The 17,852-nt window shown below is 40.6% G+C and overlaps 1 protein-coding gene across 7 annotated transcripts in view; it reads right to left on the reverse strand.

The window, feature by feature from the left end:
- Positions 1-17,852, reverse strand: part of DLGAP2 (DLG associated protein 2) — a 471,424-nt gene that overhangs the window by 431,519 nt on the left and 22,053 nt on the right. Inside the window, exon 2 of one of the 7 annotated variants that reach the window (XM_027455131.3) lies at positions 1,804-1,913. The exons of the other annotated variants lie outside the window; for them this stretch is intronic. Within the exon in view, the coding sequence (XP_027310932.1) occupies positions 1,804-1,818 (15 nt within the window). The 5' untranslated portion in view covers positions 1,819-1,913. The remainder of the gene's footprint in view (positions 1-1,803; positions 1,914-17,852) is intronic. 7 annotated transcript variants of the gene reach the window in all.

A 17,852-nucleotide genomic window follows, 5' to 3' on the forward strand; every position in this document is an offset into this window, starting at 1 on the left:
CAGTATTTTACAGTTACTGAACCTATACTATAAAGAAAATACTAAGACTCAAACAATCTGAAGCATGTATCTGGAAAAAGATGGGTTTGGATTAATTTCCTTTTGCATACTCAAGGTTCTCTCCATGAAATTCCTGCATTGCCACTTTAATTCCTCCAGAAACAGTTTTCATGTTGAAATATATTCTTAAAGTATGTGAGACAAGTAACTTAAACTGTGTTTTGTACTGTATCCATCACCTCTTCACTTTCATTATTCATTTCTCACCATCATATTTTTACTGTGTAATTAGAAACTAAAGTCAAAGCCTAGAAAACAGACGGCTTAAACAGGCTTTGTAAATGTCGCATAACAACTGTTCTGTGATCAGAGTTTCGAGATGAAGCTTTCATCCATATTTTTAGATATACTTTTGATAGTACATAGAGACTATAGAAACATTAACCAGCTAGCTATGACCACACAGAAAAAATTGAACCTATCCAGCTGTATAAAATCTACTAGATGTATATTGTGCCTCACTTGATGTTATTTATAGGTCATATATCCACCCTACCATCAGCAACCATAACCCAAAATTCAATTTCAGGTCCTACTCTTCTACTTACACGACCATGACTTAATTAATTATTAACAGGGAAAAAAAAAAAAAAAAAAAAAAAAAGCCTACACTTAGTTCAAGCATTTTCAGAATTACAGTAACATATTGATTTTTTTCAATGTAATAAAGCTAAATCAAATCCCAGCAGCACATGAGCATCTAGAATGTACTTATGGCTTAGAGTTTTTATTTCTTCAGCTTTAAGTTCAGGGGAAAGAAAACCATGCACCAGAAATTTATGGGCATTCTGTAACATTATTTGGTCAATTAAAAGTAATATAGGTAACTAACACGTACTCCCGTATTGCTAGGAAGAGGTCAAATACCCTGAATCTGATCTTTTTCTTATGTGTTGTGTGTCTAGGGCAAGCAGAGAAGGATAAAGCCGCCTTGTGTACAAGGGGATCTTGCCTGGGAAGCAGGCACACTTTAAGGAAAGCAACACTAGAGGGCATTGCTGCAATATTCTTAGCCCGAAAGCTGACAACTTCAAGGCATTTCTTCCCCTGAATGTTAATTGCCTCCACTTTTAACAGAATTGGTCTGTTTGTTAGCTGTTGCAATACTGAAGTGTTAGCCATAAAAACTTCATTGCACGGAAGCAGCCAAAGAGCTTTCTGGAAAGCGCGGTACTGCGCAGGGCCTGCTGCCGGCAGCCATGGGCTGTGAGCAGACACGAGCCAGTCCCCTTCGGGCCACGACCTGCCGCTTCTGTGAAGCTGTCACTGGTCCTCCCTGTGTGTCACAAGTAACCCACGGCTGCCACCACCTCAGGGCACACCCAGGGCGGTTCTGGTTGCCACCGTCAGTGCCCAGTGGTCACCAACCACTTTGATCCATCTGCAGGGCCTACAGCTCCCACAGACAGCCCCACCAGAAGCCCCTCAAGAAGCTCGCCCTGTCAAACCGACCTCAGCTGCAATCCATCTCAGCTGGAGGTTTTAACAAAGTGCTCAGCAGGTTCCTATGCGGCAGAGAGCCAAGGAAGGAGGGTTGGGGGCAATTTGGGGAATGTCACCACGAAGGGAGTGATAAGCATTGCCCAGGAGCAATGACCTCTTCTTGGTCTCACCACCCCACAGGCAGTCAGTGTTCCATGCTGTTCCCACCATCATGCCGAGGCCCAAAACTCATACGGTATTCTCAGCCCACTGTCTTTGCCAGAAATAAAGGCTTTTTGCCCTAGGAGCTTAAAGCAGTACCTGAGTTGTCCCCATAATGTGTGAGTCTCGTGCCTGCTGCAGGCATTCCCACGTAGCAGCAGTAGGTGAACTCGTGGTAGCTACTCTGGTGCTTCAGAGGATGAGAAATCCTAAGATAAGGAATGAATAGGAATGGGGAAATGCAATAAAAAATGCAGAAGACTCCACCCCAGCCCTCCCAAAAAAAAAAAAAAAAAAAAAAAAGAGAGAGAGAGAAAGAGGGAAAAAAAAAAAAAGGTTTTAAATTCATACTGTGTGCACACAGAGCAAACCAAAAGCATGGTCCCAAGCAGCTTTTAATTCAATTAAGCACAGCAATGTAGCATGAAACAAGCAAGCACAGGGACACATACTGCATGGCAACAATCATACTACAGGAAAACCTTTCTGATGTATTCAGTTTTGCTGTAGTATACTGCAAAGGTTTACAGCAATCCTTTTGCTCTTTACATGCAAGGTACAGGAAAACTGCAAAAATCTGGAACTGTGTGATCTAATCATCCATTCACAAAGCATGTTGGACATTATATTTTAAAAAAGATCAAAGAAAGAGCTGAGCTTGTTTAGGATAATCAGCATTGCAGCACAGGTAATAGAAATCCAGTGAATGGAAAATGCAATGTATTTCTATATTGAACCCTCCTCTACTCAACCTAAGAAACGTGATAAAAATGTGGAAAAAGGAAATGTTATGTCATTAACAAAAATGAGTTAAAATAACAATTCTAAGTAATACCCAGAACCTCCTGGGTCAAATCAATAAAATCAACAGTGCAATCAGACAATTTTTATATTGGCATAAAAATAGATAGATAGATAGATAGATAGATAGATAGATAGATAGATAAAGCATGAAGGTGCACTTTTGGAGAAGACTGTTTCATTTTTGATGAGAAATTTGCAAACAGAAACACAGATGAAAAAAAATATATATATTGAATCTGATGTATCTGAAAGTCATCAGACCTATTGTGTGTACCCCAAGAGCTGACCCACACATGAACACGGATTGTGTTTGGATAACAGTGCAGTTCAATCAACACCTTTCAAAGCTCTAAGGATATCCAAGCGACACTTTGAACAACATGGCAACTCAACTGACAAACAGAAACTTACTAATCTGCCACAGTTCAGGCTCATTGCATTATATACTCACACCCTGTCCTTGGTTCACTAATTGATGAAACAACAGAAGCTGAATTTCATGGCAAAATTTGATTATCCCCAGCTGAAGCTTCACTGAGGTGGCCCTGAGGGGGTTCCCTGGGAGCTGGTGGCAGATGCGAGGGCTAGGACACTGACATATTGGCAGCTATTTCTCCAAGCGTCTGTGAAAGGAGCTAAAAAGTAAGGAGACAGGAAGAAAAAGCTAATAACCTGGACCCGAAAGGACATGGACAAGTCCTCAGATGCCATTATTTGTACAGTATTCAAGGAATTAAGGTTTTGGCTTTCTTCCATTATGCTAAGCAATGCAGTACCTCTACTCCAACTGGCTGCCCAGACATCTCGAGTCAACAGCATCCAAAATTCAATATTCTTTTATATTCTACTCAGTGTTTAGGCTTCCTATCCCATATCCAAAGAAATCAGAGGTACCTAACAATGTGTCCCACCATGGGCAGTACACCAAAGCAACCTACTGCAGGCTATGGAGGTGGGTATATTTTACCACCACTTTTTTTTTTTTTCCCTTGAATTCAATAACTTTCCAGAAAACAATGAGGAGGAATTTCATTCTCTTTGGGGACTGATGCACTAAGCCTTTAGCCCTAGATCCATATTAGGAAATATTTTTTCTTTCATAAACTTTAGATGTTCTTTCTTTCATAAAAGATGAACAGAGAAATCTGACTTGGTAGTGGCAAGATCTGGGCTCCATAAAATATTCCCATGAATTCTCACTGTAAATATGGCCACTCCTACATGTAGGAGCAGGTGGAGCCTTACCAACAGAAACTTGTTACTTTCTTTGGATTTGGATACCTGTCTCCTGCCTAGAGTTCTTTTAAGATTTAATTCTTCATCTGCATTTTGTAGACCAGGCTGCATTAAGAAAAGAGCTGTTTTACACACCTGTAATCCCACAGAGCCTGGATGATGCCCATAAACCCCTGCAAGCAAGAAAACTGAGCCACCTTCTCAGCTACATCACCCCAAAGACCAATACAACAGCTGAAGACCTGGTACCACTCACTCCTAAGGTAAAAGCACCCTGAGGAACATGGTGACCTTTTAATAGCAGGGTCATCTCAGTTCCCTCCCAAAATATAGGGCTGCATCGGGGCTACTTTCAGGGGGTGCTCCTGCAGGCAAGCAGTGTGGATGTGTAGCTGCATTTGCCTTCATCTCATCCTGAGGCTGCATACAGCAGCATAGAAACAGCCATAAACAATTTTGTTAGATACACTGGCATTTAAAACTGAGCTAAGCTCTTTGGTTTGATTTACAGTAGAAATGGAGCATTTTTATTTTAGCAAAATCAAATCAAATCTAAACAATTCCTACTCAGAAACCAGTAAAATCGTTTTTTCCATAGCCTTTAGAAATGAAATGTTAGTTTGACTTGCCTGTCAGCACTGAACACTGAATTACAGCTCATCTTCTCTCAGTCTCACAAATACTATTTGCACATCCCAAGTCAGTCGATATGATGTTGGAGAATTCATCCTTGCATCCCACTAGTTTTCTTTCGTCTGTACAGTGTGGTCTACATTCTCGCTTAATGCTTATTTCCCCACTGCTTCACTGTAGGTTGGTTCACAGCGAAAAGACAGGCTGGCTTACATGGGAAACAGATTTCACCATTACAGGATAAAGTGGTAATTTGTTTTTTTCAGAATTTTATCCCAAACTCCACTAAGATGACACAAACAGCACTAACTAACTGTGCTACCCAGAGGCCCATGACTGTCATGGGAAGGGAGTGAACCCACAAGGTCTCAAAAATCTTCTCTTCCACCTGTGTTCCCCCACTTTTGGAGACGTGCTTGGAGACAGGATGATGTGCAATATTAGTAAAGCTAGTAATTCCCCATTAAAAAGTATAAATATTACTTGTGTTTATCATTGTTAATATCATTAATTGCTGTTTTTAAATAACAGGCTGGATTCATTTGGATTGGACTGGATTGGATTGGTTTGGATTGATGGAATCAGTTTATCTAAATTGGATTTATATTTCTAAATCACCCCTCAGTGCAGAGGAGTTGAGACTGATCACCTTCCTGGCATCATCCTCTCTGTCTGCTCCTCGCCTTGTGCAGGGGCAGCAAGCAGAAAACCAGCAGACTCTTTGGTTATATTTACTTGCTCCTGAAGCTAAGCAAAGGCTAGCAGAAAATTTTTATCATCTTAGAACTCTACTGCCTTTGAAGCACACTGCTACCTGGTGCAATGGCTACTTTACATGACATTATATGATGTATACAACATAGATGTTAAATACCATACATCACAGTTTACATTCTTGCTGAGAATATCACTGAAAATCTAGTCCATTTTTCCTAAAACTAATGTTTTACCTGGACCACTTCAGTTTTGTTGATAAATTCACCATACATAAACTGCAGTACATTCACCAAAATATTCCAAAGGCTCCCTTTGGAATAAGGACTTTCCAGTACCATAGGACTACATAAGAAGACTTTCTAGCATTACAAGCCCTTATTCTCACCTACACTAGATCAGTGAGAGGAAGTGTGCTACCAAGCAAACAGATGCAATGTTTACAAGAGGCCCAGAGAATGCTCCCATAGATTCAAGCATCCTACTTGGAGGTGAGAGGCCATTTCTCCCAGGCAGGGCAAAAAGATGCCTCTTGTGAATACCCCAGGATTCAGAACAGGACCAAAACCACAGCAGGGTGTTGACTTTGTTTCAAAACAAAACCTCAAAATAATGTATTTATTTTTTAAAGGGAGAAGGGTTGCCATCATACGTGCTTAAGGGAAGTTAATATTTTCAGAGCCTGAGCAGAGGAAGGTCCCCACCATATGCACCTAAATCTTGCAAAAGTCTAAAATTTAGGTCACATCTATTTAGGACACCGAGCATCCCTTCTGGCTACTTCAAGAAGACTTCACACTGAGCTACATGAAGAGCTGTCTTGTTCGACATGCTAGCCACTTCACATCCAGTCCTGAAATGCTCTTCTCTTCCCAGGTATCATATAAAGTTTCTGTGGGCTTCATCTCAGGACTGAGGACTCTGTTCTCAGGAGATAGGACCAGAAATAAGGAACTGCAGTGCTGGGGATGAGTGCACACATCTTTCACAGTGGCATTCCTGAGATCTCTCAAAGTGCTTCGTTGGCAAAGGTGCCTAGAAGTGAGTGCGCTACTCTAAGTCATCTGAACAGCATGCTGTGTCTTTGTGCAAAGAAGAGTCTGGCCAAATTTATCTTAACTATAAACTTACTAATACTTGGTTCATGTATTAGGAAAATCCATCAGTATTATTAGGAATTTTTTCTCATATGCATATGCACAGTCAGTTCTTAATCCTCAACGTTCTTAAATTAGTATTCCTCCAAATTGCCAAGCCTAAACTCCTCCAAACAGTCATTATATGAAATGAGCCAATGATTCATTCAATCCTGGGTATATTCTTTGCCTGATCCTATACCCCCGATGGTTCAGGAGAATATAGATGCAATTTCAGAGGGCCATTTGTCTAAAGTATCCTGTGAAGTATGAAGACCACAGGATATGTGCATCTAAGAACAGGACAGTGAAGCATGCATCAGCTCAATATTTTCCTTTTACTCTAAACTAATGCTCTACCCAACTGTTTACTAGTCTTTGAACTAACACAAAACCTGGGGAATTTTGAAGTAAGAAATACAGGAGATAAATGGAATGGAAAGCATCTCATCATCAGATGGGGTTGTGCAACTACCAGATTTTGTGTAAAAAATGACATTTTTAAGCTCACTCTTTACATTGCAGTCTGGGGACTAGTTTTCAAAGTAGATTCTGCATTTGGGCATTATTTTAGACTTTGTCCCAAGCAACAGCAAAATTACAAAAGAAGGGTTATTTGGATAATACGTAGCAGGAGGGACAAGCATAAACAGGCAATGGTAACGTTAAACTTGTGAACTAAAGCTTTCTCCTTCCACTCGATATAACTTGTGGTAACATCAACACAGGAAATATATGTCCCCACTGCTAATATGGAAGACAGAAGGTGTTTTTCAGTTCTTTTCACAGAGTAGTTCGACTGTCTATTTACCCATGTGTGGATCCACTGCAGGCTAAGGAAGTATCGGGTATCAAAAGTTATCCAAACTTGAGAGAAGCATGCTGGAGTGAGAAACAAATCAGCTATAAACTGCTAATTGTTGAAAAAAAAATCATTTTCTTTGGAGCACAGTGAAACTGAGTTATTACCTTCTCATTTGCTCAAGTAGCCATCTTGCACTTCAATGGATTTATTGATGAACAACTTAGAAAAAGACCTAGTAAGTACCTTGGAAACTTTAAGGCACATTTTTTATTGTTCACAAGTGAGATCCCTTGAGCTTGCAACACTGCTGCAGATGAATAAGTTGGGTGACCATATGTGAAGAATGTAAGAATTTACAAGCTTAGGCTTTCCTTGCTTATTTCCTTATTATTCAAATTATATAGGTAATTCTTTTGAATATTCATGTAATATGTACACAAATATATTTTATACACAAATAGATTACACAAATTTTCAAGATAATTATGACAACTTTTCTTTCATTGTGGGAGATCCCCATGCATCAAGGAAGACGCTCACCCTTGTAGCTATAGATCTGTACCTATTGTCTCTGCACGTGTGTCTCAGGTCTGGAACAAAACTTTAAAATGCCTGCTTTGTTTACTTATTTGATAATTGTTTGTAAGGATTAGCTGGTGTTATTTTAGGCATAGGTAGAACACTTCATGAAAACCTTTAATTATGTATTATTAATATGGTATAATTGCTAAGTGGTATCTGTGGACAATTTATTCAGGAGAGCATGTGAATGTAAGACTTCTAAAAATAAAGAAAGAGAGACAAAAAGAGAGACCTTTTCTTGTGCAGATTTCAGACTGCAATGGGTATGGTCTCCACCCCAACATTTTATTTTAATACTCTGTAAAAGAATACAAAGATGCTCTCCATTTGTAATAAAGAGAGGTGAAGGCGAGGAAGGTGTTTTCAAAATATAAACTTTGAAAAATAAAATTCTTCACATCATCTTATCTTCATCTTAAAAGAAACCAACTTTTAGAAGTTGTAGAACTCTTAAACACACTGTGGTGTTTTTTTATAAGCACATCTTTATCTCCAGACTCCAAGGAGACCATGCCCTTGGTATGATTTGGAAATGCTTCATTTAAGGGAACATTTTATTGACACTGAAATGTGAGTATATTAGTAGTATAACCTTTTATGTACATTTGAATCTGGTTTCGATGTAATAGCAAGCTTTTATACAATAATTGTTTGATGCTGTAATTATGAAAGTAGTAAAATGTTTTATGTTATAGATACAGCAAGTTCATCTGCAGAATGAGTTTGTTATAGAGCAGCAGCAATGACTCACCTCGGCTACCAAAGACTGATGAAATGTAGGGGTAACGCTGGCAGAGGCCTGATACAGTGCAGGAAACCTAACGATGCTCTGAGAGGTTCCTCACGAATGAAAAACACTTTCAACTCTGTGGCATATGTATCAGCAGATTGCAAATTCATGTGCTGGAGAGGCTTCCAAAACAATCTCACAAAGACTGCTGAACACCAATGAAAGGGCAACAGTGGCTGGTATTTGAATCCAGCCAGCCCACCAAAGTATGGAGATTTTTTCTTCCCTTCCTCCTTCTTCAAAATGATTTGGGAAAGAAAGGACATGAATTTCTCTGAACAGGGAGAATAAAGAGCAACACTTTCCATTCTAGCCTATTAATTTCCGCAAACTAACAGGAGCCGCAAGGAACAAAGAAGAGAGAACAAAACACCAAAAAGCATTATCCTTCTACCAGCACTTTTGCAATGAGATGGCACCCCTGAGACATTAATATCATTGCTGAAAGGAATTTTAAGCAATGCACCAGAGTGCAAGATCACTTGGAAATCGCATTATTGCTTAGACTGGTTGAAGCTTGTCCTCATGTACCTTACTGAAGTAAAAATTGAGAGATGGAGGGGCCCTGCCAGTTGCTTCAGTCAGGGGAAAGCTTTGTTTCCTCTTGTCTTAAAGATACAGCCTAGGAAAACTATTAAGGAAACATTAAAATACTGCAATGACCCTCTCTGGGCTGGAGGAATGAAACAGCAGTCCATAGTGAAATTTAAAAATCTACCAATTAATGAATCAAAATAATTGGAAAATGACTTTTCAAGAAGTGCGATGACTAGCTGTCACCTTTCTATGGACCAAATGACTTTAATAATGAAATAACATTAAAACTTTCTAACCAAACAGACTGAATCAGTTCTGTATTAGCAGTCACCTGCTGGCACAGTGGATGTTGACCCCTGCCCAAAACGTAGCTGTAAGTTGATGAGTTAGAACATCAGAGAGTAATAAACACTTCCAACTAATTGTCCCAGACACAAAGCAGCAACCAAATGCCTCTAATGTTAAATGGGCCTAACAGGCCAGTGATTGAACAACCATGTCAGTGGTGCACTATCAGACTAAGCAGCCAGCTAAGAAACAAAGAAGTTTGATTGAAAATTTCCCCTCTACTCAGCAGTGGTGAGGCTGCATATCTATACTGTGTCCAGTTCTGGGCCTCGCAGTATGAGATACATGGAGCTAATGGAGAGGGTCCAACAAAGAGCCATGAAGATGATGAAAACACTAAACACTCTCCTATGAAGAAAGGCTGAGAGCAGGGACTGTTCACCCTGGAGAAGAGGAGGCTTAGGGCTCATCAATACCTGAAGAGAAGGTGGAACCAGGCTCTTTTCAGTGGTGCCTAGTGCCAGGACAAAGGCAAGGGGCACAAACTGCATAAGTGGTGGCACTTGTGGAACACAAGAGGTGTCCATCTGACCATCAGGCAGCACCACAAGGTGTGGCAGGGGGTGGCTGTGGGATGGGGAGCTTCCCAGCCTCTGTTCCACAATAGAGGTCTGGGAAGGGCAGGAGAGCTGCAAGGGAAGATGTGGGGCTGGGAGTGGTGCTAACCCAAACTCCGCTTGGATTGGCTCCAAGGGGACCTGTGACTAGTGGGAAGGAGTAGACACGGTACTAAGGGGAGAGGAGGATGCAAAATCACTGAGAACTGCCCAGAAATGTTAGGAACTGCTACATTAAAAATAACTAACTTTCTTAAATTAACATGAGTTGGCTTCCTCCCTTGAAAAGAGAAGTCACTCTAATGTGTCTGGATAAGATAGCATACAACCAGATAAACATACAAATTGACTATGGCTTTCAAGTACTTTCCTCTAATGTTTTGTCTCTCTGGCTAAATGCTTCCTACATAGTAGCTGGGGAGTAGCAAGATGAAGAAGCAGGAGCATTCAAGCAGACTTGAATAACAGCAGAGCTGGAACGGCACCTAGATTCTGGTAGCAATGTAGGTTAAAGGCTGAGCTTACATCCCGACACAGAACAGGCATAAGACCTGACACCAGTAGGACTGGCTCCAGAGGGACCAGAAATGGGACAGAGATACTATTAATTCCATAACTGTGTCACCGGTCTCAAGCAAGGACTTATGGCCAGAAACTTCTTAGAACTGTACAAACGCATCTCATTCTTCTAGTCCTCTGTCTATACAATATATATACGATTGCCTACATCTTTAAAGACATGGCCAACCATTTTCTGGTATGGTAATACACCTTGAAATACTCTCCATTGGTATAATAATAAAGATAATACTCCTTTATGGAAAGAGATGTTCTAAAAACTATAAATTGTTCATATAAGAGGCACAGATTAATATTTTAATCTTTTCCCCACTGGTTACTGAGAAAAATGGTGTAATAAAAACAAAGAACTCCCGATTGTTTCTGAAAGCCTTCTGAGCAAAAATAAATCACTTGAACTCCAGAGATATTTTTGACAGTGAGCTAAAGGTGTATTATAAGAGAGTAGGAGGGTTGGTGGGTGAATATAATAGCTGCTTACCTAGGAGGGTGTATTGGAATCTATACAGAGGAATGTGTCATTGCCCCCATTTAATGGACATTAGCCAGAACAGCAGTCCCATAATTCATCTCCGATAGCAATTCTGGTGAGTGTGGTACGCTTTTGTAAAGCAGAGCCCTGCATCAGCAGTAAACACAATTATTCAGTTAGATGGCAAAAGATGGTGTAGCACTTCTGCTCCCAGTAAATCCTATTTTTCTCATTTTCATAAGAACAGAAGAATTGAAAGAGTAAAAATTTTCAGTTTTGGTGTTCCACTTCACATTTCTCATCTAGATCTTCACGTAGCTAACTATTACTATCTTCTCAGTATTTTCTAATAACTTCTTAATGACCTAAATGTAAACCTGCATTCAAGCACTGGCAGTTTGAAAAATGTTTTGCCCTATTAAGAGAATTCCTTTGAAACGCAAATAGTGATTTATCTTAAAATATTGTGTTAATTTATTGTGTAATGATAGTACATGTAGTGCATTATACACCAAGCTCTCCAGTGAGTCTCGACAAAACAGATTTAAAGGAGATATGAACTAAGATAATATGGTTTGGTTATATAAGATATTGTTAAATGGGATCTCCTCTTCTATAGATTTCTGTTAGGACTGTCAGGATTTTGCTTTGGCCAACTTGGCTAATACAAACAAAATTACAGTTGCACCTCCACATTTACCATGGGCAATTTTGCTCAGATTCACATCACTCATACAGTAAATTAAATAATGAGTAAATTGCTTCAATATTCTGAGATAGAGATGGCTTAAATATCTTTGTTAATCTTTAATTATTTCAGCTGAACCTTCATTCACAGTGCAATGTAATCCATGACTAACTTGTATTACATTTTTTTTTTTTTCTGCTGGAGTGTTCCTTACCTTCAAGACTCATCTTTGCTGAATCTTAGCATCTGATTTGCAAAGCCAGGGATGCTGTCCAAAAATATGTTCCAGTTTCCGTACAGTATGTACTCCCAACAAAGTGTTTCACATGCATTTTTAGTTAGTGCTCAGTATTCCACATTAAGCTTAGCTGTCAGTTCCAGCATTCATAATTACATTGTTTGACCATACAAAGCCGAGGTCTGTTTGTTTTTCACTAATGTGACCAATATAATTAGCACTTCATGAGCCCTGCTATAAACAAAATATTGGGTCAAATCAGTTATTGGTATAACTCCATTGAAAACAACAGAATTACCCCTGAGAATAATTTAGCCTATTTAGTTTTCATTTAATTGCAAATACTTACCTGTAATCATCTGCTTATTAAAACACAGCTACATCCATTTTAGTTGATAGCTCTGGGCCACATCCAAAGGCCATCCTAATCAGTGGAAGACTGCACTGACGTCAGAGGAACTTAGCTTGTGTCCAATATACGCTACACTTGAGACTTTGAATTCCACAGAAAACACACTATTCATTATCTTGGTCACAGAGCTGAGGGTACTGAATTAAACTGAGACCACCTTTGCCTGACCAAACAGTCTTACAGCAGCAGAGGCTCAACAGCTGTCCCTCTCCAAAACCCAGAGCCAAGGCAGTGTGGTAAAACAGGAAAGGCAGAGGAGGGAATTTAGAAGTGGGATTATAAATCATCGCATGAAATGGCAGCCCAGAATAAAAAGGCTGATGAATACCTGGCAATGCTTTATGCCATCTCAATACCCCGCTTTACTGCTTCCCCAGCAGAAGCAAGTCTTACACAAGCACCTCCTGTCACAAGCAAATAGGCACATTCAGGAGTTTATAGCAAGAGTCTTGTGGCCTAAATTTGAAACTTCTGATAAAAGGAAAGGAAGCGTCTGAGTCTCTTATATACTATAATGAAAATACAATATGTTTCAAGGTGGGAGCCAAATGTTGGCTGCGACCTACAATGCCTTGTGTGATTTGGGACCATATTACTTGAGAAATTGCTTCTGTCCCTGGGAAATCATACTGCAGCCAAGATCCACAGGGATGTTCAACTGTATTTTTATGGTATAAATGAGAAAGATTTTTTTTGTGATGGGGTCTCAGTTTGGGATTCATTTACCCCCAGGGTTTCCGAATGCTCAGGTCTGTTAACCTTCAAAGTGTGCTGTAAAACTCCTCTCTCCTCTCTTTTCTTAGGCTATGGTACAAGGACATGCTAAAAGCAGTGGAAAATTCATGAGCTGTCCTCTAGTACCACTTAATGTCTGTTAATGTATAGAAAAGATAAGCAGAACACAGCTGTACTTGTTGCATTGCCTGTAATTACAGCTTATGTATTAAAAGGAAAGGGGCATGTAGGACAGGTGAAGGAAAAGTGCTGACTGGTGAGTTATTAAACCCAACTCACCAGTATTAGTCACGTGGTAAGCTCAGAACTGGAAATTCATCTGACTATTCTGCCCCAAAACAGTATTGTCTTCCCTCTATTGCTACTTCATTGCTACTGTCTGCTTTAATTTCTTCTGTTTGGAAAAAGAAATCACTTACTTTAATTCCCTTCTCTATTTTCTCTCATTTCATCTCTGTCTTCTCTGTTCCTTTTCTCTCTTATTCTGTAGAACAGTAATTTCTTTTCTTTTTCTTTTTTTTTTTTTCAAGAAGTTGATGATTTGAGGCAGGAAATCTTGGATGCAATTTAAGGGGAGGAACCTCCCACTCTTTGCTGACCGATGGGTAACAATCATAGCCTGGTAATCAGCTCTGGTAAATGTCATAATCTCCCCTGTCAGCCTGTTTCAGGCTTTATAGTTTCAAGCCTCCATGAGCAACAAGAAGCAGTCTTGGGAGGAGCATGGGTTGAGGACCATTGGTCCCTGACAAGCAACATCCAGGAGACAAGTTCAGATATTCACAGTAGTACTTTTAGCCTTAAAATCTATGAATCAATAAAGCTCTACTCTACACCTCGCAGTGTCATCTTCTTTCTAGACCACATCCTAGTGTAACTGTCCACTACACCTGTCTCACAGCAGTGCCTCAAGCAGGGTGAGCAGGCCACCTGCACGCTTCATGCAGTGTAATACGCAGCAGAAACACCATTTGGTATGGAGAATTTATTGATGGGATAGGATATTTCTACAAAAGGAGAAGAGGGAAAGCCAAGTGATGGTGGAAACACTGGAAGTTCCCATGGCACTACGCTGGATATGAGGAATAGGGTTTCCTCAGTGCTGCATCCTGCCCAAGAGAATTGAGTGTCAATTAGACTTGTCAAGATATCAGCAGAACTGCTTGAAAATATAAGAAGTGGCAGAGGACTCTAAGGTATAATTCATGAGGTCCAGAAGAGGAAATCTGACGCAAGAAAGGCCTGAAGGGAGCTAAGAAATAAAGGTACAGTGTGAAATTGAGGAAGCTGAAGCAGCATTTAGTCTGTTTTTAGGAACCTGTGTGGTGGATTCACCTTGCTGGGCAGCTAAACTCCACCACAACCGCTCTCTCACTCCCTCCACTCAAAGTAAAGGGGAGAAAATACAGTGCAGAAGGGCTCAAAGGTTGAGATAAGGACAGGGAGATTGCTCACCAATTACTGTCACAGGCAAAACAGACTCAGCACTGGGAGATTAATGTAATTTATTGCCTATCATTAGCAGACTACAGCAGTGAGAACTAAAAGCAAACCTTCCCCCTATTCCACCCTTTTCCACCTCCTCCCCACAAGCGGCACAGGGGAACAAGGAATGGGGCTGCAGTCAGTCCCTGATGCTTCGTCTCCACTGCTCCTTCTCAGTCACTCTCTGCCCCTGCTCCACGTGGGGTCCCTCCTACGGGATGCCGTCCTTCCCCAACTGATCCTGTGGGGGCTGCCCACAGGCAGCAGCTCTTGAAGAGCTGCTCCCACATGGCTCTGTACCATGGGGTCCATCCCCCAGGAGCAAACTGCTCCAGCACAGGTCCCCCAGCAGTGGGCGGCAGCTCCCCCAGCCACCTGCATCTGCGTGGGCTCCTCTACATGGGCTGCAGCTCCTGCATGGTTTCCTCTCCGGCCTGGGGCCTGCTCCTGCGGGGGCTCTCCATGGGCTGCAGCCTCCTCCAGGCCACATCCACCTGCTCCACCGGGGGCTCCTCCATGGGCTGCAGTGTGGAGATCTGCTCCATGTGGGACCCATGGGCTGCAGGGGGACAGCCTGCTCCACCAGGGGCCTCTCCACAGGCCGCAGGGGAACTGCTGCTGCCTGCCTGGAGCACCTCCTGCCCTCCTGCTGCACTGACCTTGGGGGCTGCAGGGCTGCTTCTCTCACATTTCTCTCTCCTCTCTCCCAGCTGCAATTGCGCAGCAGGTTTTTTTTTGTTTTGTTGTTTGTTTTTTTGTTTGTTTGTTTTTCCTTCCTTCAATCTGCTCTCCCAGAGGCCCACCCCACGTCGCTCCCTGGCTCAGCCCTGTCCAGCAGTGGGTCCCTTTTGAAGCTGGTTGGAGCTGGCTCTGAGCTGACATGGGGCAGCTGCTGGGCTCTGCTCAGAAGCCACCCCTGCAGCCATCCCGCTACCAAACCATTGCCACATAAACCCAATACAAGCTGCAAACATAAAAGTAACTTAAACCACTAGAGTTAACTCAATTAATTTAAGTGGGTAATTCCACAAACACAATTATTGGCAGTATTGGGTACTATCTTTCTGTAGACTCTGAGATACAGGGAAGAAGCAGTAACCCTTAGAAATCAATTACATATTAATTTCCACTACAAAATATTTGCCATTTGCTTCGAAATGTTCTCTCCACAATTTTCTCAGACTTCAAAATTTAGCAGGTACATAAATCAAGGGGGTGCTTTTTGCCTTGCCTTGGGAAAAAAAAAATATATATGTATATATATATATAAAATATATATAAATATATATATATATATATATATTTGGAGAGGATCACAGAGCACAGACATTTCTCTTCCATGCCCCAAATACCACAGGGCACTGCTGTCAGTGCTATTACTCACTATTTTACTTCTACTATGCAAACAGTGCTTTAGAATTAATATAGGTTAGGAAGAATTTCATAATATATATATTTCACTCAGAACAATATTTGGTTCTTGAAAACACTTTTTAAGAGTTACTTTAGTGATGCTGGGAAAAACGGCTAATAGTCTCGTATCTTGAGCACTGACCAGTGATGTGGAAAAGGCAAATTAAGTTAAGCCACTAATTCTATTGGCAGTAAGAATTGAATGCTGCCCTTTCACTTTATAGAGAAACACCTGAAGCATCCTGACAGTATTCAGTTCAAAGGAAATGGAAAGGTGAGTGCTGTCTGATATGGGTATGAATAAATCTAGTTTGTTTTAAACACTTAAAATAGAAAGCATCTAGAACGGCATTCTGAAATATGAAAAAGAGGGCAAGAAGGGAAGGGAAGGGAAGGGAAGGGAAGGGAAGGGAAGGGAAGGGAAGGGAAGGGAAGGGAAGGGAAGGGAAGGGAAGGGAAGGGAAGGGAAGGGAAGGGAAGGGAAGGGAAGGGAAGGGAAGGGAAGGGAAGGGAAGGGAAGGGAAGGGAAGGGAAGGGAAGGGAAGGGAAGGGAAGGGAAGGGAAGGGAAGGGAAGGGAAGGGAAGGGAAGGGAAGGGAAGGGAAGGGAAGGGAAGGGAAGGGAAGAAGTTAAATCAGTCTTATTGAGATATATGATGATGTTATCTCAGTGGTCCAATTGATTCTTTTCAGTCCTAGATACTGTATCCCTAACAGGGTAATTTTTAATGAAATTCTTGCTTTTGGGGCAGGCCCATTCCAGTATCTCACCATTACAAAATGAAGCAGCCATGTCAGGTCAAAAAGAAAATATATATAAAAAAAAAAAAAAGAAAGAAAAAAAAAATCTTACAATGTTTCTGATGCATCTTTTATTTTATTTTCTCATGCCAGTCTTATCTGGCATGGTCTCATTTTGTGGAAAAGACACTTGTTTTGCAGCCTTACACAAGACACTACCTCTGTCTGTGAGTGTGTTTGCTTTCTCACCACTTGTGTTTTAGACAGTGTTACTCATGCAGATTTTAAGAAGCGAATGCAGTCGGGACCTTTAGACATATGCTCTACTGCAATGCAAATAAAATAAGAGAAATGCAACAAAACTATGCCATGTAGCTACAGTGTCTCTCAAAATCATCCAAATACCTGTGCATACTGCTGGATGCATTTCCCACCATTCCCAATTATCACCCATCTTCTCCCCATGACTGGTCTAACTAAAATAAATGCCTTCTGCTCCTATTGGATCAATTTAATTCTTAAGCATGAGTGACAGAGAGTATGGTAGCTAATGTGTATGCTACTGATGCACAATTCATTAAAAATATTAACATTTTTTTAGTTACAGAAGGATATAGACAAGTAAAATAAAATATTTGTTGTAAACTTGTAAAGTCAGGAACCTGAAAGTCAAAGAACATGAAATACCTTTATGTGGGCACTTCTGAATATGTATTAGGATGCAAACTGAAATTACACAGTGACTGACTGATGATCGGGAGGACTCCCATTTCATTTATTAAGTGTACAAAATAATTGTCACTCTGCAGAAAGCTATGTTAATGATTAAGGAAACTCTGTTGTTGCTAAGGATAATAACTGCCATACTTCACTAAGTATACACCCAAGAGGACATTAAATTACTTCAGAGAACAAGATAAATGAAACAACACAAGAACATCCAACATCTAGGCCACATACAGAATTGCTCAGAAGAGATTCACCAAGCCCTAACTGCAAAGTACATGAGGGGCTGAAACCGTAAGCAAAGAAATATTTCCATGTTACTCAAGGAAGAGGAAAAATAATAATAATAAAAAAATAAATAAAAATAATAATAATAAAAAAACACACACACAACAGCAACAAAGAAGACATTACTTCAGTCTCTAAAATTTACCAGGGAAATCAAATGAATTCTATTCTCCAATAAAACAAATTGAAAAGCTCGAAGAAGGATAACCTTTTAATCTGTAAAGGGATAAC

Source organism: Anas platyrhynchos, chromosome 3, assembly GCF_047663525.1.
Source record: "Anas platyrhynchos isolate ZD024472 breed Pekin duck chromosome 3, IASCAAS_PekinDuck_T2T, whole genome shotgun sequence".
NCBI lineage: Eukaryota > Metazoa > Chordata > Aves > Anseriformes > Anatidae > Anas > Anas platyrhynchos.